We start from the raw sequence: 26,997 nt of genomic DNA on the forward strand, positions 1-26,997 counted from the left end.
GTAACTGTTGGACATGTTATCTCATTTAATCCTTAGAACAATCCTACTTTGTTTATTTTATGGATGAGGAAACAAACTCAGAGCTCAGTAATTTCCTAAGGTCAGCGTTGAAAGCTACAATAAAAATTAAAACTCAAGACAGCATTGTTTTCTGTTTTCCAGGGAGGCAGGACAAAGTGATACATCTTCTCTACCTTACAGAAACACAGTCCCAGACTTTATACCTTCAGAAAGAAAACTGAGACTGGTCTGTGGAAATGTAAAGATGTAATAACTGTGTAAAAAAAATTAAGAACTCTCTTTAAATTGCTTCATATTTAGAACCAGAATGACTTAGTTAAGTCAGCAGACCTCAGTGAAATCACTGGAGCCATCGTTTTGGGTCTCCTGGACCAGGGTCTGCTCGGTGTCCTCTCTGTGCTCTTCCTTGAAACCCCTGGACTCCACAAAGGTCAGGAAGGAGCTGCCTTCCCCACGGCTCGCACCTCCGTCTTTTAGGAGATGACTGGAACTGTGCTTGATTCTACAATGCCACACGTTTCAAGCAGAGACACGTAGATAAATTTATAATATCTTGTATCCTATGCCTTCACTCCTGCCAACCCTATCCATCTGATCATTACGGAGAAAAGGGAGGATAAAAATCAAAGAGGAAAAGGAAGAAAATTAGTGCCTTGGGCCTAAATATTAGCTGCTAGATTTCTGCAGCCTATTTTATGAACTCTATACTCAAGATATCATTTATTTATTCACCTTATTTGAGGCAAACAGCTTTTCCACAGCAGCACCAAATAAGTTAAAATTAGAATGAGGGCTGATTTGAAAGAGGACCCTTTCAGCAATTGTGCCCCCACAGTCTCTGTGCTGCTTACTTTCTGCCAGCAAGCAGAGAGAATCTGTGATGAACCTTAGAGACCACTGGAAGGACAATGATAAAGTCAATTCAGGAGGAACAAAGGCAAGCAAAAGGAGAGGTCTCTGCTCAACCAGGTTGTGCACAGTTTGAAAAGAACTGAATCTGAGAAACAAGCTTTTTGAAATATATTTTACAAAACCAATACTCACTAAGCAGGTTCAAACAAATGATAAATAGAATGTTACACTGTTTGAGGGGGAAAAAATGTTTCCTCAATTTTTAAACTCAAGGAATAAGTAAATACTCTTAGCTACTAAAGATTTCGGAGGTGAGAGGCCCTGATTTCACAAAGAAAGTAAAGACTGCAGTCAAAGCATTAAGTTGAAAGTAAACACTCATTTGCTAAACAAAACAGTAAGCTATCAGTTTCACTCATTTGAATTCTCCCAATTTTTTAACCATATGAGGTATTTAATGGCAATAAAAGAGAGAATTTTTAAGAGTCAATTTAAAATTTTTATTTCAATCAGGCTGACTCTGGAAAGAAAGAAATGAAGGAAAGAAAGAAGGGAGGGAGGAAATGGAGGGAGGGAGGGAGAGAGAAAATATGGACTCCATCTCATGGGGAAAGGTGGTAAAAATATTTGAAGCAAAACATTTAGAATCATTAACGTTTTGAGTTTGGTCGCTTATTATTAACTTCATATAACCCTGATAATAACTTTAAAACAAAGCTACGGATACATTTAGAATTAAAGGCATTAGATAAAATTTTTTTTAAATTTTAATTACTACTTCCCAACACATTTCTATTCCCAGTTATTTCCACCGAGAGTATTTCTTTTTATCACCCCTATAACGAAAGGAACGGCCTCGTCTATAACCTTCTGACTGTCAGGCCCACAGGTGACTGTGATCGCCAAGAGCCACAAGGCTAATGGGAAGTTAATTAAAAGGCAAAGAAATCCAAGAAGAGAGAAGAGATGGCTGACATCCACAAATCAGCCCTGGCGGGGTACGGACCTATTAAGACAACATTATTCACTCAATGAAAACTTACTACTTGCATATATTCTGCATTAGTTCCCTACCAGGCACTGAGGTACACTGAAAATAAAAACAACAGCAACATGCAAAAGAGCTCCTGACTTTTGGCAGTTCATCTTATGACTGCGAGAAGGGATGCAAAAGGTAAGAGCCTGAATAATCACACACAGCCTTGCATTAATTGGTTCAAAAGGCAAACGCCATAAGGGTCCAGGTCCGCTCTATGATCATGAGCCCAAGCAGGTCAGGAAGAACCTTTGAAGCCTGTGGAATTGGGCTGGAGGTTGAAGGAAAGGCAGGACTTGAATCAGTGAAATTTCTTTGTCTGGGTTTACCCAGAAAGAAGACAAGGGGCTCAGATGACAATGGTCAGGGGCAGAGAAATGAGACAGGAAAGGGACAATAAATAGTGCTGTTATCAAGCCAGCAACCACTGGGGGTGGCTGGAGGCTGAGGCCCCTTGAGAAATCCGAGGGTCAGAGTTGCCCTGCCCATGAGTAAAGAGAGCAGGAGTATTCTATGCACTAGGGAAAGGGAACAATTAGCTGAGGGGCCCATAAGACCAAACGCCTGAGGCTCTGGATTAGGAATGGGCACTCCATTCAGGCGCAGCAGGGTGGCAGTCCAGGGGCAAATAGAGACTGAGGCCTGTGGATCATTCAGTTCAAGCCTGAGTGTGTGTGTGCAGTGGAAGTGCAATGTTAACTTTAAAGAGTACTTGTCCTGGCTGTAACTCAGGTAGATGGGTGCTGGAAGAAGTCTTAAGCAAAAGAAGTCTACTACAAAAAAATCGCTCAACTTCAGGTGAGAAAATGAGATTCAGAGTGCATTAATGTATGGTTTTACGGCACAAATCTAGGTTACAGCACAGCTGGGGAGAAAATCCAGGTCTCCCTCCTCTTAGGTCAGCGTTTTCTTTATTAAACCTCACGTAAGCCTAACATATGTTTGTAGGGACTTCATAAAGCCTGGACATAGATTATCTATTAGCAGTCAAATGTATTGCTAATAGTCTCACAACCACAGTGAATGTTCTTGCTGGTTCTTTCCTTTAATTCTCAGGCGTGGTTCTGAAGCACCCACTTCCCCATTTGTTGCTGTTCTACACTCATCGCTGGAGTTCACCACTCAGCCCCTCCCAACCAGCAAGCTCACCTCAGGAGGCACACATATGTCAAGCCATATATACTGACAAATGTTTGCTTCAGTATTGTTTATAATAGAATATTGAAAACAACCTAGTCACCCACTGATTGGAGAATGAACACATAAAATATGGTGTATCTAGAAGATAGAGTTAAATTCAGCAGCTGATAATGAATTACAGCTAGGTAAAGCACTACAGAGAGGTTTCAGAAATCTAATGTTAGGTGAAAAGGCTAAGAAACAGTATGGTCTATACAACGTGAGGATTTATGTATACATTTAAACATACAAAACCATAGTGTGTATGGTTTATAGCTGTAGCTATCCCCCGCTTTTCGAAAGTTCACTTTACGTTGCTCTGCTTTTATCAAAGACCTACATTAGTACCTGTTTTCACTAACAAGAATAAATCTGAAGATGATTTTAAACTTTTACCAAAAAAAAAGGTAATTGCTTCTTCACTTTACACCATTTTGGTTTATGAAAGTTTTCATAGGAATGCTCTATTTTGGGATAGCAGGGAAATCTGTATTTCTATATATGTGGAAGAAATATCAAAACATATTCTAGAAAGTTTTATATCCAGCTCTTAAGAGTTTTTGCTCTTGGGCAAGGAATGGGAAGGAGAAAAGGAAGGAATAGGATTGAGGAGAAGAACATTGTCAGAAATTACTTTTCTTTTATTTAAAAAACAAAGAGTAGAGGTAAAGAGCCAAAATGTTAATATTTTTAAGACTCTTGGTGATGCATGAGTCTTTGTTACTTTTCTCAGTACTTTTCTGAGTTTAAACATTTTTAAGTTAAAAAATGAAACTTCCTAAATATCACCATCAACTTTCACAAAAAGGTGAAAGAAATCAAAGAGAAACAATGTCAATGAAATTAATTCATATATAAAGCAAATGTTTATGCCTAAGGATGAGATAAAATCTCATTTTCAAGTGCAGAGCCATGGAGAAGGACAACCTCGGTTTGAATCCTTGCTCTACTCTTACATGCTATGAGATCTCAGGCAGGTTATTTAACCTCTCTGTGCCCGATTTTCCTCATATACAAAACAGGGATATAGAAGACCCTACTACACAACATTGTTCTGAAGATAAAAATGAGGTGATATTGCAGAAGTATCTAGAACAGGATCTGCCACACAGGCAGAGCTCAGTGACATACAGAAGTGATCACCTTGTTTCCTTAGGCCAACTTAGACTTTCTTTACAAGGGTATTTCTCCTTTTAGTTAAAGTACCTTTAATACACTGATATGATAATTATAAGAAGAGAAGATTGTACTGGCTCCCATTGGCAGCACCGAGTCTTGCTTTACCACACAGAATACTAATGAATTGCAACAGCAAAGTTCCCATTCATTCAGTTAACTCATAAGTTAAAACCTTACTATAATGTCATTTACTGTGCAGTACAATTCAGCACAAGAGATCCCCCTTGGGCCCCAGCTGGAAGGGTTTAATCACTGGATTACCAAAAGGACTTTTCAGTCACGTGGCATCACCTATGAGGCAAACTTGAAGGACAGTCATCAAAGGAGTTCAACAGCAGTTGTTAGAAGTATGGATGTTTAGGAGTTGACATGGAGAACACACAAGACCCTAAAAGGCCTTCAATTTGTGCTAGTCAAGATAGAATGAAAGTAAGGGAAGGTGAATAATCATGTAAGCCATATATTTGAATTATCAGAAAGTCATAGGTGGAAAGTATCTACAAAATATACGTAGATACCAATGACATACAAAAACACAAAAGGCAGAAGAGAAACCTGAGTGTTCTGTGGGTAAAGAAATCATCATTTGTGTACTTTGTTTCATCCATTGCAAAGGTAAAACTAGTGATTTGTTTTCTACTGATAGTTTGTACCTTTTTTAAACATCGGTGTTTCAGTACATTTACTGCTCATCTTTTAAACTGCAGGCCTCATGACCACAAGCATTCTCTCATAGAAGGGAAGAAAGATGAGTCAGGGTCTCAAATCTTCACCATGCTACAGAATCTCTTTTTGTTCACTGGAAAGGCCACTCTGAGGCTTGAGACAATGGACTCTAGGCCACCAATGATAAGTTCTTTCTCCAAAGAGGAAGAGGAAAGATTGCTTTGACGAGCGAACTCACTCCCACAGCTCCAGCAGTGCCAGGATCTGTTCTGAAGGCTAAATGCATATGTTTGGTATGTAGATGATGACTGTGTCAGAGCCCAGATCAGCATGCATCAAAATGTACCAGCATTCACAGAGGGAAATGTAGCTTACTACTGTAAGCAATTTAGTTCTCCTATTTAAATGGATTTTGTACAACATGTGACTAGAATGGCGTAAAATCAGTGCACATGTCAAAGGCCCCCTTTCCCCCAAAGTACTAAGCAAAGCTTTTGGCTATCTGGCACATCTATCACAGAAAACTAAATGGACACATATGGTCTAACTGTAAAAGAACAAGCTTACACATCTCCATGCAAGAATAATTGAATAGCTGAGTGATATTTAGCTTCACAAATGGAACTTTTGTTTTACCTTATGCTATTCTATTATGATCTGAAAGATCTATTATTTAAATTTTTGAAATAATTCTATAAAACTCAGTTTATAATATCATGTAAATTAATGTTATGTGGCACCTGGCTTAAAAATAGGGGTCCTAGATGACCCTTACATGAATATAAGATGCTAAAAATGAATTTTCCTCAAATTACAATACATGAGTATATGTTAGACACACTAAAAAGTCATGGTTAAATATCATCTCTCAAAGAATACCCATAATTTTCTTTTAATATGAGGAGAAGTTAACCCCAACTTCTAGATTTAAAGTTCTGTGGTGAAACTAGATACTTATGGGAAAGAAATTAGTTTTCTTGTAGGTATGGGGATACATATTATTAGTATACATGCTTAAGAATATTTCTGCACAAATATATTTCAAGTTGTGAGACTGATTATTGTAATACAGCAAGATATATATAACATATTTTTAATATATAAAAATATATATATATATATTTTTTTTTCCCCAGGTTCCTGACACAGAGTTTCTAAAACCTCTGGAATTTCCTGAGTGACAGAGGGGACAGGAGGTGACAGAGGTGACAGGAACATCTTTTGTTATTCATAACAAACTGCATTTAACCAAACCCGAGTTTATGCTAGTGAGGTGACCCACAGATGGCTCATGATGGAGGCTAGCTGCCAGAGGAACCATGTAATTAGAGGGCTAGCCTCACCCACTGGACCTTCTTGGAGGGGAAAGGGGCTGGAGAAGGGGTTAATCACCAGTGGCCAATGACTTAATCAATCATGCCTACATAATGAACCCCTGCACCTTGGGGTTGGGAATGCTTCCAGGTTGACCACATTGGTGCTGGGAGGGTGATGTACCCGGAGAGGGCGTGGAAGCTCCATGCATTCTGGTATCTCCCCCACTACACTTCTTCCATTTGAGTGTTTCTGAGTTGTATCCTTTATAATAAACCAGCAATAGTAGGTAAACGGTCTCCCTGAGTTCTGTGAGTAATTCTAGCAAATTTTCAAACCTGAGGAAGGTCATAGGAACCCTCAAATTATAGCTGGTCCGTGAGAAGTACTGGTGACAAGCTGGGACTTTTGGCTGGCATTTGAAGTGGGGGCAGTCTTGTGGGGCTGAGCCCTTAATTTGTGGCATGTGACACTAACTCCAGGTACACAGTGTCAGAACTGAATTGAATCATAGGACATACAGTTGGCACCAAAATGCTTAGAGCATTTGTGTGACAAAACACACACACACACACACACACACACACACATAAATTTGGTGTCAGAAAAGCTGTGAGTAAAAGAGTTCAGAAATGTTATCAGAAGTGGCAGAATTGGGGTTAAGAATTCACGGGCAGAGTAGAAGGACGTGCTCTCACTCCCTCTTGCGAGAACACCAGAATCACAACTAGCTGCTGGAAAATCATTGACAGGAAGACACTGGAACTCACCAAAAAAGATACCCCACATCCAAAGACAAAGGTGAAGCCACAATGAGATGGTAGGAGGGGCGCAATCACAGTAAAATCAAATCCCATAACTGCTGGGGGGGACTCACAGACAGGAGAATGCTTATACCACAGAAGTCCACCCACTGGGGTGAAGGTTCTGAGCCCCATGTCAGACTTCCCAAACTGGGAGTGTGGCAATGGGAGGAGGAATTCCTAGAGGATCAGACTTTCAAGCCTAGTGGGAATTGATTGCAGAACTTTGACAGGACTGGGAGAAACAGAGTCTCCACTCATGGAGGGCACACACAAAGTAGTGTGCACATCAGGACCCAGGGGAAGGAGCCGTGACCCTGGGGGAGACTGAACCAGACCTACCTGCTAGTGTTGGAAGGTCTCCTGCAGAGGTGGGGGATGGCTCTGTTTCACTGTGGGGACAAAGACACTGGCAGAAGTTCTGGGAAGTACTCCTTGGCATGAGCCCTCCCAGAGTCTGTCATTAGACCCACCAAAAAGCCCAGGTAGACTCCAGTGTTGGGTTGTCTCAGGCCAAACAACCAACAGGGAGGGAACCCAGCCCCACCCATCAACAGTCAAGTGGATTAAAGTTTTACTGAGTTCTGCCCACCAGAGCAACAGTCAGCTCTACCCACCACCAGTCCCTCCCACCAAGCCTTTTAGATAGCCTCATCCACCAGAGGGCAGACAGCAGAAGCAAGAAGAACTACAATCCTGCAGCTTGTGGAACAAAAGCAACATTCACAGAAAGATAGACAAGATGAAAAGGCAGAGGGCTATATACCAGATGAAGGAACAAGATAAAACCCCAGAAAAACAACTAAATGAAGTGGAGATAGGCAGCCTTCCAGAAAAAGAATTCAGAATAATGATAGTGAAGATGATCCTGGACCTCGGAAAGAGAATGGAGGCAAAGAGCGAGAAGATGCAAGAAATGTTTAACAAAACCCTAGAGGAATTAAAGAACAAACAGAGATGAATAATACAATAACTGAAATGAAAACTACACTAGAAGGAGTCAATTGAAGAATAACTGAGGCAGAAAAACGGAGAAGTGACCTGAAAGACAGAATGGTAGAATTCACTGCTGTGGAACAGAATAAAGAAAAAAGAATGAAAAGAAATGATGACAGCCTAAGAGACATCTGGGACAACATTAAACGTAACAACATTTGCATTATAGGAGTCTGAGAAGGAGAAGAGAGAAAGAAAGGACCAGAGAAAATATTTGAAGAGATTATATTTGAAAATTTCTCTAACATGGGAAAGGAAATAGCCACCCAAGTCCAGGAAGCGCACTGAGTCCCATACAGGATAAACCCAAGGAGAAACACGCTGAGACACATAGTAATCAAACTGACAAAAATGAAAGACAAAGAAAAAATATTGAAAGCAACAAGGGAAAAATGATGAATCACATACAAGGGAACTCCCATAAGGTTAACAGCTGATTTCTCAGCAGAAACTCTAAAAGCCAGAAGGGAGTGGCATGATATACTTAGAGTGATGAAAGGGAAGAACCTACAACCAAGATTACTCTACCAGGCAAGGATCTCATTCAGATTCGATGGACAAATCAAAAGCTTTAGAGACAAGCAACAGTTAAGAGAATTCAGCACCACCAAACCAGCTCTACAACAAATGCTAAAGGAACTTCTCTAAGTGGGAAACACAAGAGAAGAAAAGGACCTGCAAAAACAAAACCAAAACAATTAAGAAAATAAGAAATTAAGAAATAAAATAAGAATAAAATAAAATAAGAAAATAAGAAATTAAGATAATAGGAACATACATATTGATAATTACCTTAAATGTGAATGGATTAAATGCTCCAATCAAAAGACACAGGCTTGCTGAATGGACACAAAAATAAGACCCATATATATGCTGTCTACAAGAGATCCACTTCAGACCTAGGGACACATACAGACTGAAAGTGAGGGGATGCAAAAAGATATTTCATGCCAATGGAAATCAAAAGAAAGCTGGAGTAGCATTACTCATATTACATGAAATAGACTTTAAAATAAAGAATGTTACAAGAGACAAGGAATGACACTACATAATGATCAAGGGATCAATCCAAGAAGACATAATTATAAATATATATGCACACAACATAGGAGCACCTCAATACATAAGGCAACTGCTAACAGCTATAAAAGAGGAAATCGACAGTAACACAATAATAGTGGGGGACTTTAACACCTCACTTACACCAATGAACAGATCTTCCAAAATGAAAATAAATAACGAAACAGAAGCTTTAAATGATACAATAGACCAGATAGATTTAATTGATATTTATAGGACATTCCATCCAAAAACAGCAGATTACACTTTCTTCTCAAGTGCACACGGATCATCCTCCAGGACAGATCACATCATGGGTCACAAATCAAGCCTCAGTAAATTTAATAAAATTGAAATCATATCAACCATCGTTTCTGACCAAAATGCTATGAGATTAGAAATGAATTACAGGGGAAAAAAAACGTAAGAAACACAAACACATGGAGGCTAAACAATACGTTACTAAATAACCAAGAGATCACTGAAGAAATCAAAGAGGAAATCAAAAAATACCTAGAGACAAATGACAATGAAAACACGACGATCCAAAACCTATGAGATGCAGCAAAAGCAGTTCTAAGAGGGAAGTTTATAGCTATACAAGCCTATCTCAAGAAACAAGAAAAATCTGAAGTAAATAATCTAACCTTATACCTAAAGGAACTAGAGAAAGAAAAACAAACAAAACCCAAAGTTAGCAGAGGGAAAGAAATCATAAAGTTCAGAGCAGAAATAAGTGAAATAGAAACAAAGAAAACAATAACAAAGCTCAATAAAACTAAACGCTGGTTCTTTGAGAAGATAAACAAAATTGATAAATCATTAGCCAGACTCATCAAGAAAAAGAGGGAAAGGACTCAAATCAATAAAATTAGAAATGAAAAAGGAGAAGTTACAACAGACGCCACAGAAATACAAAGCATCCTAAGAGACTACTACAAGCAACTCAATGCCAGTAAAACAGACAACCTGAAAGAAATCAACAAGTTCTTAGAAAGGTATAACTTTCGAAGACTGAACCAGGAAGAAATAGAAAATATGAACAGACCAATCACAAGTAATGAAATTGAAACTGTGATTAAAAATCTCCCAACAAACAAAAGTACAGGACCAGATGGCCTCACAGGTGAATTCTATCAAACATTTAGAGAAGAGCTAAAACCCATGCTTCTCAAACTCTTCCAAAAAATTGCAGAGGAAGGAACATTCCCAAACTCATTCTATGAGGCCACCATCACCCTGATACCAAAAGCAGACAAGGATACTACAAAAAAAGAAAACTACAGACCAATATCACTGATGAATATAGATGCAAAAATCCTCAACAAAATACTAGCAAACAGAATCCAAAAACACATTAAAAGGATCATACACCATGATCAAGTGGGATTTATCTCAGGGAGGCAAGGATTCTTCAGTATATTCAAATCAATCAATGTGATACACCATATTAACAAACTGAAGAATAAAAACCATATGGTCATCTCAATAGATGCAGAAAAAGCTTTTGACAAAATTCAACACCCATTTATGATAAAAACCCTCCAGAAAGTGGGCATAGAGGGAACCTACCTCAACATAACAAAGGCCATATACAACAAACCCACAGCAAACATCATTCTAAGTGGTGAAAAGCTGAAAGCATTTCCTCTAAGATCAGGACCAAGACAAGGATGTTCACTCTCACCACTATTATTCAACATAGTTATGGAAGCCCTAGCCATGGCAATCAGAGAAGAAAAAGAAATAAAAGAAATACAAATTGGAAAAGAAGAAGTAAAACTGTCACTGCCTGCAGATGACACAATACTATACATAGAGAATCCTAAAAATGACACCAGAAAACTACTAGAGCTAATCAATGAATTTGGTAAAGTTGCAGGATACAAAATTAATGCACAGAAATGTCTTGCATTCCTATACACTAATGATGAAAAATCTGAAAGAGAAATTAAGGAAACACTCCCATTTACCACTGCAACAAAAAGAATAAAATACCTAGGAATAAACCTACCTAGGGAGACCAAAGACCTGTATGCAGAAAACTCTAAGACACTGATGAAAGAAATTAAAGATGATACCAACAGATGGAGAGATATACCATGTTCTTGGATTGGAAGAATCAATATAGTGAAAGTAACTATAGTACCCAAAGCAACCTACAGATTCAATGCAATCACTATCTAATTACCAAGATCATTTTTTATGGAACTAGAACCAATCATGCTAAAATTTGTATGGAGACACAAAAGGCCCCAAATAGCCAAAGCAGTCTTGAGGGAAAGAAAAACGGAGCTGGAGGAATCAGACTCCCTGACTTCAGACTATACTACAAAGCTACAGTAATCAAGACAATATGGTACTGGCACAAAAACAGAAGCAAAGATCAATGGAACAAGATAGAAAGCCCAGAGATAAACCCACGCACCTATGGTCAACTAATCTATGACAAAGGAGGCAAAGATATACAATGGAGAAAAGACAGTCTGTTCAATAAGTGGTGCTGGGAAAACTGGACAGCTACATGTAAAGGAATGAAATTAGAACACTCCCTAACACCATACACAAAAATAAACTCAAAATGGATTCCAGACCTAAATGTAAGACCGGACACTCTAAAACTCTTAGAGGAAAACATAGGCAGAGCACTACATGACATAAATCACAGCAAGATACTTTTTGATCCACCTCCTAGAGAAATGGAAATAAAAACAAAAATAAGCAAATGGGACCTAGTGAAACCAAAAAGCTTTTGCACAGCAAAGGAAACCATAAGCAAGATGAAAAGATAACCCTCAGAATGGAAGAAAATATTCGCAAGCAAAGCAACTGACAAATGATTAATCTCCAAAATATATAAACAGCTCATGCAGCTCAATATTAAAGAAACAAACAACCCAATCCAAAAGTGGACAGAAGACCTAAATAGACATTTCTCCAAAGAAGACATACAGATGGCCAAGAGGCACATGAAAAGCTGCCCAACATCACTAATTATTAGAGAAATGCAAATCAAAAGTACAATGAGGTATCACGTCACACCAGTTAGAATGGGCATCATCAGAAAATCTATAAACAACAAATGCTGGAGAGGGTGTGGAGAAAAGGGAACCCTCTTGCACTCTTGGTGGGAATGTAAATTGATAAAACCACTATGGAGAATAGTATGGAGGTTCCTTAAAAAACTAAAAATAGAATTACCATATGATCCAGCAATCCCACTACTGCGCACATACCCAGAGAAAACTATAATTCAAAAAGACCCATTACCCCAATGTTCATTGCAGCACTATTTACAATAGCCAGGTCATGGAAGCAATCTAAATGCCCATTGACAGATGAATGGATAAAGAAGATGTGGTACATATATACAATGGGATATTACTCAGCCATAAAAAGGAACGAAATTGAGTCAGTTATTGAGACGTGTCTGGATCTAGAGACTGTCACACAGAGTGAAGTAAGTCAGAAAGTGAAAAACAAATACTGTATGCTAACACATATATATGGAATCTAAAAAAAAAAAAAAAAAAAAAAAAAAAAGGAAAATGGTCAGAAGAACCTAGGGGCAAGACCAGAATAAAGATGCAGACCTACTAGACAATGGACTTGAGGATACGGGGAGGGGCAAGGGGCAAGGGTAAGCTGGGACAAAGTGAGAGAATGGCATGGACATATATACACTACTGAATGTAAAATAGATAGCTAGTGGGAAGCAGCCGCATAGCACAGGGAGATCAGCTCCGTGCTTTGTGACCACCTAGAGGGGTGGGATAGGGAGGGTGGGAGGGAGACGCAAGAGGGAAGAGATATGGAGACATATGTATATGTATAACTGATTCACTTTGTTATAAAGCAGAAACTGATGCACCATTGTAAAGCAATTATACTCTAATAAATATGTTTTTAAAAATGGCAATTTCTATCAGTAAAAAACACAGGAGCAGCAAGTGCAAAGACTAAACAACACTTAAGGAATATCAGGTAAATATTAATACCAAATTGTATGTTTTTCCCCCCAATGCTTCTTTACTAAGCTGGACTTTACACTCTCTTTGACCCTAATCTTCTTTATTACTATGAAAAGGACAGAAATTTCCATTCATAAACATTTTTCCAATCTAGTTTGCTGTCTATAACAGGTATTGTGAAGGGGTATGATTGTATTTCTTGATTTTAAGATCACTGATCAAGTATAACATTACCCCAAATTCTATTTTGCTTTCATCTTGCATTTAGGCCTATCCCTCAGCCTGGCAGTTCATGTGCTGAGAAAATGTGATAGACACCAACCACTCTGCCGCTGGTCTCCTCACCCTGCTTCATATAGTTCATGGCCATAGCTGTTGTATTAGTTACCTATTTCTGTGTTACAAATACCCCAAACTTAAAATAGTGAACACTTATTATCTCAGTTTCTCTAGGTCAGGAATTCGAGAGTGGCTTAACTGGGTGGTTCTGGTTCAGGGTCTTTCATGATGATGCAATCAAGCTACCAGCCAGAGAGACAGCTGAAAGCTTTAATGGGGCCAGAGGGTACACTCTCAAGCTCACTTCCATGGCTGTTGAGAGACCTCAGAAGATCCACCTCCAAGTACACTCACACAGGCAGGCCTCAGTTCCTTGCTGTGATGGCCTCTTCAGAGGCTGTCTGAGCTCCCTCACAATATGGTAGGTCGTTTTCCTCTTCTCAAGGCCGACTCATGACATGGGTGTTGATTTCACTCAGAGAGTGTATAGTGGGTTGAATGGTGATCCCCAAAAGATACATTCACATTCTGAGCCCTGGAACCTGTGAATGTGAAATTATTTGAGTCCTTGCAGAGACAACCAATTTAGGGATCTCAAGCCCTTGAGACTATCCTGGATTAGGGTGGACCCTAAATCCAATGATAAATGTCCTCAGAAGAAAAGGAGAACAAACACAGAGACACAGGAAAGATGGCCATGTGAAGACAGAGACAAAGACTGGGGTTATGTTGCAATAACCGGAAGCTGGAAGAGGAAAGGATGGGTTTTCCCCTAGAGTTTTCAGAAAGAGAAAAACAAATACCATATATGCTAACACATATATATGAAATCTAAAAAGAAAAGGTCTGAAGAACCTAGGGTCAGGATAGGAATAAAGACGCAGATGTAGAAAATGAACTTGACACGAGGAGGGGGAAGGGTAAGCTGGGATGAGATGAGAGAGTGGCATGGACTTATATACACTACCAAATGTAAAATAGCTAGTGGGAAGCAGCCGCATAGCACAGGGAGATCAGCTCAGTGCTTTGTGACCACCTAGAGGGGTGGGATAGGGAGGGAGGGAGGGAGACAGACCACAAGAGGGAAGAGATATAGGGATATATGTATATGTATAACTGATTCACTTTGTTATACAGCAGAAACAAACACACCATTGTAAAGCAATTATACTCCAATAAAGATGTTAAAAAAAAGAAAGAAAGAAAAATTCATGGACTATCTTGTTTTACAGGTCAGGCAAGGTGATTTTTCTTAACCCAGTGGTAAAATGCTTTCCCTATGCCAGCAATGACTTTCTCTCCGGATAGCTACATGGCTCTCAGCTCAGGCATCACATCCCCGGGGAGGCCCTCCCTGACCACCATGGAAAAGTAGTCCCCTCACTCCACGATCCATTCTCTCAGAACTGTTTATTTTCCTCATAGCCCTTACCATCATCTGAGAGGCTTTGCTTTTACATGCATGTCTTTATTTTCTGCCTTTCTCTGCTGGGACCTAAGATCGAAGAGGACAGGACCTTGGCTATCTTCTTCACTGTCGTTTTCTACACTCTAGAAGAGCACTCAAGCCCAGAGAAAGCGTCAATAAACATAGATTGAATAAGTTAATGAGGTATGGGGAGTATTTTACAAGTAATAATAGAATCTTACAGCTCTATGTCTTACACTATTAAAAAGTGGTTCTGTGTCTACTCTTTAACAAACTTGCCTAAGGTAGATATGCCCACCCCCAGCTAATCATGGGTGAGGAAACCCAGGCTCAGAGGGCTTGACCAAACAATTAGAATATCCTGGATTCAAGACTTCTCCTCGGACCTTCTACCTTGACAATTAGTGTACTTGACCTAGAATCAATCTTTTATTCCATAGTGCAGAGCTTGGTCCCATCAATATTTTCAACTGGAAACACCTCTAATCAAGCCATGAAGTGGTCTAATACTTAATCTTTGGGATTAGTGATTAATTGCAAGGATAGTTAATAAGTCTACCCACTTTTTATTTGAATCATATATGTTAGTAATAACTCAAGGAACATTTTAGCACTGGAGGAAAATCTTCATTTAGCTCAGTATCTGCTGCTTATTTCAATAAATGTATTCTGCTGTTCCTGCACATTAACTACCATGGCTCTGAGATTAGCCTTTCCTGTTTGCTTGTGCCTGACCTCAAAGCATCCTAAATTACTCAAAGCAATTCTGATGGCTTTAATTTATGAGAACACCTTCAAATGTTCATTTTTTAAATCCTGTGCAACAGTAGCTCCTTTTTAATCTTAGCTGATAACTCTGATTAAGCACATCCAAAGGCTGATTACTCCCCCTGCGGTTAATGCCAGCGTCAATGCTAACTACTTATTTCATAGCGGGAATTGCCTTGGAGAGTCCATTTACATTATTTCTCAGAATTGATTTACACTGTTATTTCCTATTGATCTCATAGGAAAAAGAAGGTATAGACAGTGTCCTCTGAAGGCCTGCTAAGATGTCAAATAGTGCAAGCCAAGTACATGCATTTATTCTACACTCAGCCGGTAATGCAACAATGTAAATACCTAGTTGCTTCCAAAATGCAGACATTTTTAAAAGACATTATTTACTATTAGGATTTTTAGTTATTTTATCACAAAGCTACTTGGGGATGGAATCTATGTTACCAGAATGAATCAAATCAAAATGAAAAAAAATGAAAGAACATAATCTAAGTGTAGGTTATATGTGTACCATGTGGACAAATTAAGCCAATTGTGCCCCTGTGCTGTCTTGCGGTGCTAGAATCTTTGAGCAAGCAGCGTGCTGAGTGACAGGGTAACAGAGATGTTACCACAAGAGGCAGCAGTCCTAGCTCTGCAGATTTCTGGAATCATGTAGGCTTATCTGGAGTGTTCTCTTGGTTGGTTTCTGGCAGTGCAACTATGACAATGACAAAGACAATCCTTTCTTTAATTCCTCTAGTAAACATGTACTGAAAGCCTCCAACTCTGAACTGGGTATTATGTTAGATCCTAAGGATTCTAGGGGTGAATGAGACTGATGTGACTTCTGCTCTCCTAAACTGTTATCCTGTTTGAGAAGACAAGCAATAAACAAGTAAACAAACAAATATAGATACCATCACTAAGTGTGTAAATGCCACAAAGGAAAAGCAGAGCATGTCAGAAGTCTCTTCAAAGAAAGCCCTAATCTGTGACCCAAAAGGATGCCTGTGCTATGCGCTGGGCGAGGAATCAAAAGACAAGGGTTCTGCCCTGAATTACACCACTGTCTAGGTCATGGTTCTCACACTGAAACATATGAGAGCTTGTTCAACCACAGAGTTTCTGATTCAGTAGGTCTGGGGTGGGGCACCAGAGTCTACATCTCTAACCAATTCCCAGGAGATGTTCCTGCTGCTTCCCCAGGTGGCCCATTATGAGAACCTTCTGTCCTTCTCACTTTCCACACTCATCATGAGGATCACTGAGGAGATAAACTATACAAAACCCCTTAATATAAATGAAAGGGGTGGTGACTATAAACAAATAGATTCAGACAGAAATTAAATTCCTAAAGCACTTAAGGGAAATGAGCCAATCAGAGTTGATTTTAGGAGGAAAACTCTCATCTCTCTCTTCAAGAAGGAAGGTGTTTTTATGTTCTTCAAAAGCCATTTTTCTCTTGATGGAATGTAAGTCATTTAATTTTGGAAGGGGCTCATGAGGGCCCTCAGGTTTCCATCAGAGATTGGCAGTCACACTCTTAGCAGCATGCCCGCTCCACTGCCTTCACAATCAGACACCTGCTGGGGGAGCCATGGTGGCTGAAATCAGGTCATGTTTTGCAGTGTTTTGCTGAGAACTAATGCAAAGCCATCTTATGAGTTACCTACTCTAGAAACTGAATCTCCTCAGGACTACAGGCTCCCTTTCAGTACACTGACTAACACCACTGGAGGAAGCAAGGAATAAGATGTATTGCCTAATACTCTGGTGGTTTGAATTAACTCTCCCTTCAGGGACTTGACTTATTCATTTTCCAATTCTGACCCTGTTGAGAAAAATGACCATTTTTTCCCGGGCATTTTTTTCCCCAAGGTGGTCTTATAATTTGAAAGATTTAAAAGGCTTCAGATCATCCTCCCAAAGTGATGTTCTGCTGAGGCAAAAGAAGCAAGGACTGTCCCAAGAAAGAGATGGCAGGTATTTTAATCTCACTTTTGTCAATAGTGATCTGAGTAAGTCACATACATTCATTAAAAGTCAATAAATATTTAACCTCTATAAATCTCAGCTTCCTCCTTTATAAAAAGGATTGTCATAGACCAGTTGTTGGCAAACATTTTCAGCAAAGGGCCAGACAGTAATGTTTCAGGCTTGTGGCCATACAATCCTGGTTGTAACCATTCAATTCTGTCACATCAAAGTAGCCATAGACAATATGTAAACAAATGGGCCCAGCTGCATTCTGATAAATTTTTATTTACAAAAACAGGCAGCAGGCCTGGCCAACACTTGTCACGGACTCTCCCTATCTCAGGAAAACTTACTTGGTCACTGCCGTGTCTCTAATACAGACTTAGTTTCTTATTGCGAGCAACAGGTTTAACCTCTCTGTACCTGAATTTCTCTGTGTTGGAAGAAAATATTGCCATGTCAGTTCTCCCAGAAATTTCAAAAGGACTAATGAGCTAATGTTTCAAAGTACTACGATTTCTTGATGAAGGGCACAAGAGAAGTACTAATTATTATCAACAGTACCTTTTAAGCTACTATCATCTGATTATTATTGCACCTGGGAATAAAATAAGGATTCTGATTCCCACCACTCTATGATATTCAAACATGTTATGCTACGGTCTCTCACCTTAGAGTTTCCTTTCAAATGATTAATAAAAAACTGTAAGTTGGATGCTAATATTACACTTTGATGCCTGACAAAGATTAAATAGAAGGAATAAAAGAAACAGGTTCCACCATTTTATATACACAAATTTAACATATTTTCCACTTATCTTTGATGATTATTCAGCCCTAAAGCCTAAAAGTAGAGCATTCTCGAGAAATAGAATAGACATGTGAGCTATGCTGAAAATCATTAAGTAAAGTTGATATGGCTTCTTTATTTTTATTTGTTCACTTTTAGGAGAAGGTCCATTAAGAGTAAATTTCTTAAAATGATACAAATGAACTTATCTGCAAAACAGAAATAGACTCAGAGACATAGAAAATAAACTTACGGTTACCAAAGGGGAAAGGGCAGTGGGCTGGGGGGCAGTAATAAACTAGGAGTTTGGGATTAACAGATACACACTACTGTATATAAAATACACGACAAGGACCTACCGTATAGCACAGGGAACTATATTCAATACCTTGTAATACCCTATAATGGAAAATAATCTGAAAAAGAATATATATACCTGAAACTAAGGCAACACTGTAAATCAACCATATTTCAATTTAAAAAAAGAGTAAATTTCTTAGACAAGAGACTTTGGAATTAGACGTATGTTAAAATATGATTTAATAAACACAGTGGGAGACTTCCCTGGTGGCACAGTGGTTAAGAATCCACCTGCCAATGCAGGGGACAGGGGTTCGAGCCCTGGTTGGGGAAGATCCCACATGCCGCAGAGCAGCTAAGACTGTGTGCCACAACTACTGAGCCTGTGCTCTAGAGCCCGCAAGCCACAACTACTGAGCCCACATGCTGCAACTACTGAAGCCCGGGCACCTAGAGCCCATGCTCCGCAACAAGAGAAGCCACCGCAATGAGAAGCCTGTGCACCACAACAAAGAGTAGCCCCCGCTCGCCACAACTAGAGAAAACCTGCATTCAGCAACGAAGACCCAATGCAGCCAAAAAATAAAGTAAATAAAAGTTAAAAAATAAAAAACACAATGGATATCTATCACTGATTTCATAATTTCTTAGAAATATTAATATATGTTTTTTACATCCCCCCCTGCCAGCAATTATCAACCAATCTCCACCTTTAACAACTAATTCATTTGACAGATATTCATTCTCTAGTATACATTATAAACAAGGGACTTCTAGAAAGGTGGAAAGTTTGCATATATAACAATAAAATGTAGCAAGTAAAAAGGGCCCTCAGCACATTAACATGCAGTTTTCTGGATTTTGAGGCAAAAGAAGGCACTTTTAGTTGAGTTGTTTTATGGCAGAAGTGATATTTGAGCTGAGTCTGGAAGTAGAAAGGAAGAAAGACAGAATTTTCTAGAAAGCCCCCAATACAGAGCCCATGTACAGACATGCCATTCTGAGCAATTCAGATCATATAAAAGGTTGTAAGTAGCTCAAGACAGAACAGTAAATCATGGAAGGCTAAAGATAATCAGGTTAACAAGTCTGTGTTTGAGGAAAAACCCACTGAAGGATTTGGAGAGGAGTAGAGTTAGATTTTATTAATTCATTCGACAAATATTTTTTGAACCCCTGTTATGTGTCAAGCATTTTTCTAAGTCATACATTTTTCTAAGTATTTTTTACAACAGGAAATGAAAAAGATGCAGAAAGAAAGCTCTGCCCTCATTCTGGTATGGGGAGACAGACAAGAAACAAAATAAATAAGTAAATGATACTGTGTATTTGAATGTTAAATGCTATAGATAAGCAATTATAAATAAAGCAGAGAAGCAATTTAAAAAGATTGGTTAGGATGACACCTGAGGGGACATCTGAGCAAGGATTTGAAGAACAGTAGGTGAGGGAGCAAACCACGCAGGTGTCTGGAAGACTAGAATTCCAGGCAGAGGGAATGCTAACGCAAAGGCATTAAAGATCCAGCGAAGCAGCCCGTGTGAGTGAGGGAGAGGACAGGAGGAGGTCAAGAGAGTCACACGTCTAGAGCCTTGTGGACAATTACAGGGACTCTGGATTTAAGGATATTAATCTACAGGACTGGGCAGAGTGGAGTGAAGGAGGGAAAGAATTAGAAGTAGAAGCAACAGGCAAAAATCTATTTGCCAGGTGAAAATGTCTGAAACAATTCATTTGATCACTCATTCATTAATTCAGCACATATGCTAGATATTGACGTTAGGATCATGACTGAGACAGACAAGCCTCACCCACATGAAGCTGACCCTCTGGTAGAATGATGAGAGCATGAATAGAAACATCCAACAGGTTGACAAGCTTCTAGAAATCTATAGAAATCTAAATTTTATTATGAATCCAAAAAAATCTACTATTGTAAAAGAGGACATACCAAAAGATCAAATTGTATAAACAGTCCTTAGTCCACTTTCTAAGTCATTCCTTTACCAATAGGCTTCAGTGAAATATTGGCCAATATTCTTTCCACTCTTAAGATTACTTCTGAAAAGAATGATCGGCTATTCCACATCAAAAGACATCATTCAAAATATCCAAGCAGTGAAGAAACACTAAATCTTTGAGTCTTATCATTCCACTGATCATGATGAATCACAGAATACAGACTCTAAGTATAAGTAATTCAAATACAAGCATTTATGAATAAATTAATTTAGCAAGCATGAAAGAAGCAAAGACCAGTCCAAAATTACCAAGTTTGTCTGTAACCCAGACAACAGCATTTTCCAAACAAATTGCTGATGCGCGAAGATATTATCACTGGTGACTGGATGGCTGGCTTTAGTACCTTAAATGATAAAACCGCTGTCACAGAGGACAAATAGGAACTAGATTCTGCTGTCAAACTGTCATGGAATTATTAAATATGCAGGGGGAAAATGACCCAAACAGTATGTAATGAGCTCCCTTTTCATTCTCTCTCTACAAAAGCACATCTGTGGATTGTTAATGAGTCTGAAATGGATGAACCAAATTGATGAGAAAGAAAAAGATCTCTCAGGGATAGGAAAAGGGAAAATGAACATACACAGTGTTTAGAAAATATAATTTAAAATACAAGGCTTTGTGAAAGTACTGTGACATACTACAAAGTGGTATGCAAAATGTAAGTGATTTTACTCATTCCTTATTGCTTTCATTGTTTTTCTTTATGTTTTTAATATAAGTCATTAATCTCATTAAACAGAGAAATACCAAGATCTATTCACAAATACTCCATGTTTGTGACTTTCTTGAGGTGGCACTGCCGTTCTAGTCTGGGAATTTCTATCCTGCTGGATGACTTGTTTACTAGATGTGCCCTGTGGGCTGGTGCACAGTGACTTGAATGTGTGTCATCTGATTCAGTAGCTCAGCTCACACAGATTCTGTACTGAGTTCTGTGGATTGACTTTCCATGGCTAGAGTCCTTGTCCCACAAAGATTCACTTGCCCCAGGATGCCCAGGAATTCCAATCATGGAATTTCTCAAGCACAGGTATAGATTGATCTTTGTACCTCAGTGCCTGGTGGTGTACAAGTCTTCGACAGCCCTGAACTGAGCTGAATGACGATCAAAGGAAGCTCCTACAGAGGGATGTCAAACAGGAGCAAGCGCATGAAACAAAATCATCATGGTGTCAATCCATACAGCAGAGCCACCATTTTATTTGGTCATAATTAATGATTCTGAGGTTATCTGTCTTCAGAAATTTCAGAGTTGAAAAATTTTTGATTTGTGCTTTAATTCATGAGAAAGAAAGCAGTGAATCAATAGGAGACTAGGTTTAAGGACAGATACCTTAAATCTGAAAATCATCAATAATCTGCTGTCCTCAGGGTGGAATCTGTCAACTATTATATATCACAGAGGTAGTATGGTGGTAAGCAGGAAGAATGACCAATCTTGGTAAACATGGAGCTATAGAACCCTGGAAAGGGAAACCACCTTTAACACTCAGCGCCTCGAGTCAGAGGGAGAGGTGCTCGAAACACCATTACACACAAAGGACTTTATTTGACATAAATATATATTCCAAGTAGGACTGAGGGCCATTTGGCCCATGATTTGACTCTTTCACACAAGGTAAAAACACTTACAAGGAAAGAACAATGAGAAGTCATTAAAGGAAAAATTAAACAGTATATAGTGGATATACTTTCACTAGCAACACACCATCAGGTATACAGAATGCAGTATTATAATGTTACAAAGAAAAATACCATTTTATTACTGTTTACTAAAAATCTTCAAATGTAAACAGACTTTAAAATAGAACACACTATCTCTCCACTCACACGTATCCATGAGAAATTCATTTTTATACAACTTGTCTATACAGAGCCCAAAGATTGTGTCATAATTTTTTAGTCACATATTCTCCACTACTAAAACAGCAAAAAAAAATCAGCTTCACTTTTACAAAAAATGTATTCACCAGGAGGTATCATATAAAGCAGGTGAATGGAATAAACAACTAATTGGTTTCCCAATTTCCAGATCAATGCATGACTTAATGGTGCAATGAAACCCTCTACCTCCACCCCCCAACCCCAGAAGATTATGCGATAAAAAAAAATCTGTGCCTTTAACCAGCTTCTCTTTCAGTATTTTTACTCCACATCACGCCACCCAGTTGGCTAAACGACTAAGCAACAAGGTCAATCAAATGCAATACTTCTCTCCATTCAAATATAATGGAAAATTTGACCATACCACATTCAAAGAGCAAATACATTCTCACTCTGACAACCACATTCCAATGCCTTTTCCTGAAAGCCAAGTGTGACAGATGCCTCGGCTGTAATTGCCAATCAGCCTTTACATGGCAGCTGAAAACACAATACATCACTTTGATCTCCTTTGCTCTAAACACAACTACAATCAAGAAACCTGAACAAGGAATAAGAAATTGGCATCAATACTAGAAGCTGTCACTCCACGGCACTTAAATACTATAAGGTATATTTTGCTCATATTTTTATTGCTCTGTTTCAGAGACCCTCTGTCAAAAATCCGAGCAAAAATCACCTACAATTAAACATCGCGCATTTGTATATTTGGAGACGTATTTGGAAAACACATTTCATTGCCATGTACAAAATCTGAATAAAAGCACATATAATTAAATACCACTGCTACCACTTCCTCTTCCAGTTACCTACTCGAGGACTAAAACAAGGTAAGAGTGCTCATCTGATTTTGAAAGTGTTCAAAAGAGCTGTACTCACATTTTGCAGGCAGGTCATAGCCACACGTGATTTTTGCATGTCCAGTTTCACAGCCGTTCAGGTTACGACATTCAGCGAGCAAACAGGGGCCTGCTGCTCTGTGAATACAGCCATCCACTGGAGGAGAGAGAAAAAAGTTAGCCCATATTTGGCCTTTTGGAAATAAATGCAAAACTTGGGATAGGGAAAGAAAAGGAACTCAAGTTTTTCCTTTTAGAAATCAACATTATCCCATGGAAGAAAATCCATGGTATTCAATCCCTTAAACATGGTTTCCTTCTCTCTTTCTCTCTCTCTCCCTTTGGTTTGTGTGGTGAGCAGGAGGGGAAGGGTTACAGAAACAGTGTGCAGCTAAATGTTAAACAACACGTTCTTTAGAGGTGGGGGAGTCCTGATTATGTAGCCTTTTCCCACTTGAATTGGGTAAATATTTCCACCATGTCTATTTCAAGCTATCAACTCCACGTCTCCTAAGGCAGAATTGGGAAGAAATGCTAACAATTCTACGTCCGAGGTGGACGTAGAACGTAAATGTTGCCTCTGACACACCACAGATTATAGAAGAAAGAAACGTCGAGAAGCAAGTGAGAAAGGCGCTCTAGAACAATCTGCAGTCACTGCAAAACTGAGAGTGAAGTTGTCAAAGTAAGAACCAGACCTCTAAGTTCCTCCGCCCTCAGCGGCACGACACAAATGCAGTAGGTGTCTGCAGGGTATCTGACCGGGGGCTCGATGAGGGGTGAGGTTAGCTTAGGTCTTGAAAAACACCCGGAAGGACGACCACCCCTCACTCACTTGACATGGATGAAGACAGAACCTCCACCGCTCCTGTTCCAGCTCTGCTAACCGAGCAGGCTCTGCCTCTCCCCAAAACAGGGTCTCATCAGCCCTCTGGCTCTCATCCCTGCCCCTACCTCATGTCTGCACCTCACGGTGAGAATCATCTTTTGAAGATGCACACCTGATGCCACTGGAAATTAAAACTTTATTTGACTAGATTGGAAGCGAGCACACAGCTGGAGGGCTACAAGACCATATGCACATAATTTAGTAGTTAATGAATGAGCCCTTGGACACAGAAGAAATGCAAGACTCTGAAACAAAGGGTTAGAAGACAGAAAGAGAGAGTAAGAGTAATCTGGGCTGTGAAAACAGACCGAGATATTAGTGGTCTGAAGACCTCCCCCCCTCCACAGTCCATACACCATGTAATTGATCACTGTTTTATTATTATTATTATTATTAATTTTGTGAGAAAGCTGGATAATGAGTGGGAAGTTGTCACTGAGGGACATGTAACCTGTCTAAATGGCCTCTGCTACCATCAGCTGGCGTGGAAACATCACTTTTGGCTGAACAAGTTTCCTAGGGAAACAAGTTCATCTGGGCTTTACTACATCACCATTTGCATACCTGTAAAATTTGAGAATAAACCTGGGCCTCAAAGACCCTCACAACAAAATGAATTCATTCCAGACTACTCTAGACTACAGTATTTCCAAAAACCTAGGTTGAAATCCAGACTCTACCTTTACCAGCCATACGCTGCTCAAGCCCCAGTTTCCTTAGAAATTAGTGTCAATAATGGCTTTACTAACAGGGTTATGCATGGAATCTGAATAGTATAATGCCTGAGAAGCACCAGCAAAGTGTTTAATACAATGTTATGTGCCCCACTGATGGTAATTATTATCTTAAACTCCTTAGATGAAAGTTTTGTGTAAATTTTAAAGTAACTATTTTTCTTATATAAACATGAAAAATATAGAGAAGCAAGAAGAATATGAAAACTACCATTTGCCCTCCCACCTAGAGAATTCGTCAACATTCTGATGTTCACTCTTTCACTGGTTATACACACACACACTCACACATATAATTTTTCTCTTACAAAAATGGTTGATACACTTTGTTCACTCTTTCACATAGCAATTTTACTTTGTGAACTATTATGTAGTTGTTAAAAAGAACAGGCCAATTTTATATGTAAATAGAGTCAGTATTAAATATGAAAAGATTTCTAAGTGAAATGCCAGGTTTAAAATATATGTAATATATATGTATATATATTATATATAATTTTTATGTAGAGTCACAATTTTGTTTACAGTTATACACATACACACTTACACACATATACATGTATGTGTACTGGAAAGATAGGCACCAAAACATAAGAAGTGAGTATAGGATGGGAAACAGAAGGTGAAACTGTTAAGAATAAAAATTAGGTCCTAATTTCTCTATGTTTAAATTTTTTTACAAGAGCAGCAAGAAGAGTATTTTAAAGTGAATATTTTTTTCTTAGCAAAGAGATCATTAGTTTGAAATGGATAACTAAAATAGGATTTGATAGCATACTTAATCATATGCTGTTAAATATTGTCTGCATTATTTAGATTGCAGCCTAATGCAGTTTGTAAGTATCTGATTTTCAAAATCTTCATGGTTATACCAGCATTCACGACTGCATTAGGGCAATGAAAGTCCAGCTGACGTTATTTAATAATAATGACTACAGCTTAAATGTACTGAGTGCATCCATGTGCCAGGCACTATACTGAGGACAACCGTAAAAGGTACACACTAATTTTATAATCTCCATCTTACAGGAGCTTAGAAGAGTTTAGTAACTTGCTTACATTCACAAAATATTGGCAATGTGATTTCAAAACCCCGGGCCTGTCTAATGGAGCATCCATACTCTTAACTGCCATAGCTCACTGACTCTGGGGCTTGAATCCAGGCAGCCTCACCTCAATTCTTGCATGTGGCATGTGGAACCACTATACTACATTACTTTTTAATTCCCATCAATTCTGTCTATGAGTTATAATGTACATGCAATCAAATGCACAGATTTTACGTGCAGTTTTGATGAGTTTTAACAAATGTATATACTCATGTAGCAATGATGCCAATAAAGATACAAAGTGTCTCCATCAACCCAAAAACTTCTTCTGTATCCTTTCCATCCAATTTCCCCTCTCACCACCCAGAGGGAGCCCATGTTCCAATTTCAGCCACCTTAGCTAAGTTTTGCCTATTATATAATCTCAAACTTCATATAAGAGATGGAGGATGGGGCTAGCTTCTTTTGCTCAGCATATTTTTTGAGATTCACCTGTGTTGTTGCATGTATTAATATAGTATTTCATTCCTGAGTAATAGTCCATTGTTGAATATACCATACTTTCTTTATCCATTCATCTGTGAATGGATATTGGAGTATTTATATTGTTAGCTATTATGAATAAATCTTCACATTTATACAAATCCTTTTCTGGCCATATGTTTTCATTTCCATTGGACAAACACCTATGAGTAAAATTGCTGGGTTGGTATATGTTTTCCTTTTTAAAGAACTAACATACAGTTTTCCCAAGTGATTATACCAATTTACATATACCCCCAGCAACATATGAGAGTTCAAATTTTGGCAGTCTTTTGGTGTTGTCAGCCTATTTAATTTTAGCAATCCTAATAGACGTAAAGAGGTATCTCGTGATTTCAATTTGTATTTCCCTGGTGATTAATGGTGTTCAGTATCTTGCCAAGTGATTATTGGCCATTTATATACATTCTTTTTGGAAGTG

At 38.7% G+C, this 26,997-nt stretch overlaps 1 protein-coding gene across 1 annotated transcript in view; it reads right to left on the bottom strand.

The window, feature by feature from the left end:
* MACROD2 (mono-ADP ribosylhydrolase 2) overlaps positions 1-26,997 on the bottom strand; it is a 1,977,737-nt gene that overhangs the window by 1,320,218 nt on the left and 630,522 nt on the right. Inside the window, exon 5 of the mRNA XM_067012448.1 lies at positions 23,402-23,518. Coding sequence (XP_066868549.1) covers positions 23,402-23,518 — 117 coding nt within the window. The remainder of the gene's footprint in view (positions 1-23,401; positions 23,519-26,997) is intronic.

The sequence above is a fragment of the Kogia breviceps genome, chromosome 14, assembly GCF_026419965.1.
Source record: "Kogia breviceps isolate mKogBre1 chromosome 14, mKogBre1 haplotype 1, whole genome shotgun sequence".
NCBI lineage: Eukaryota > Metazoa > Chordata > Mammalia > Artiodactyla > Physeteridae > Kogia > Kogia breviceps.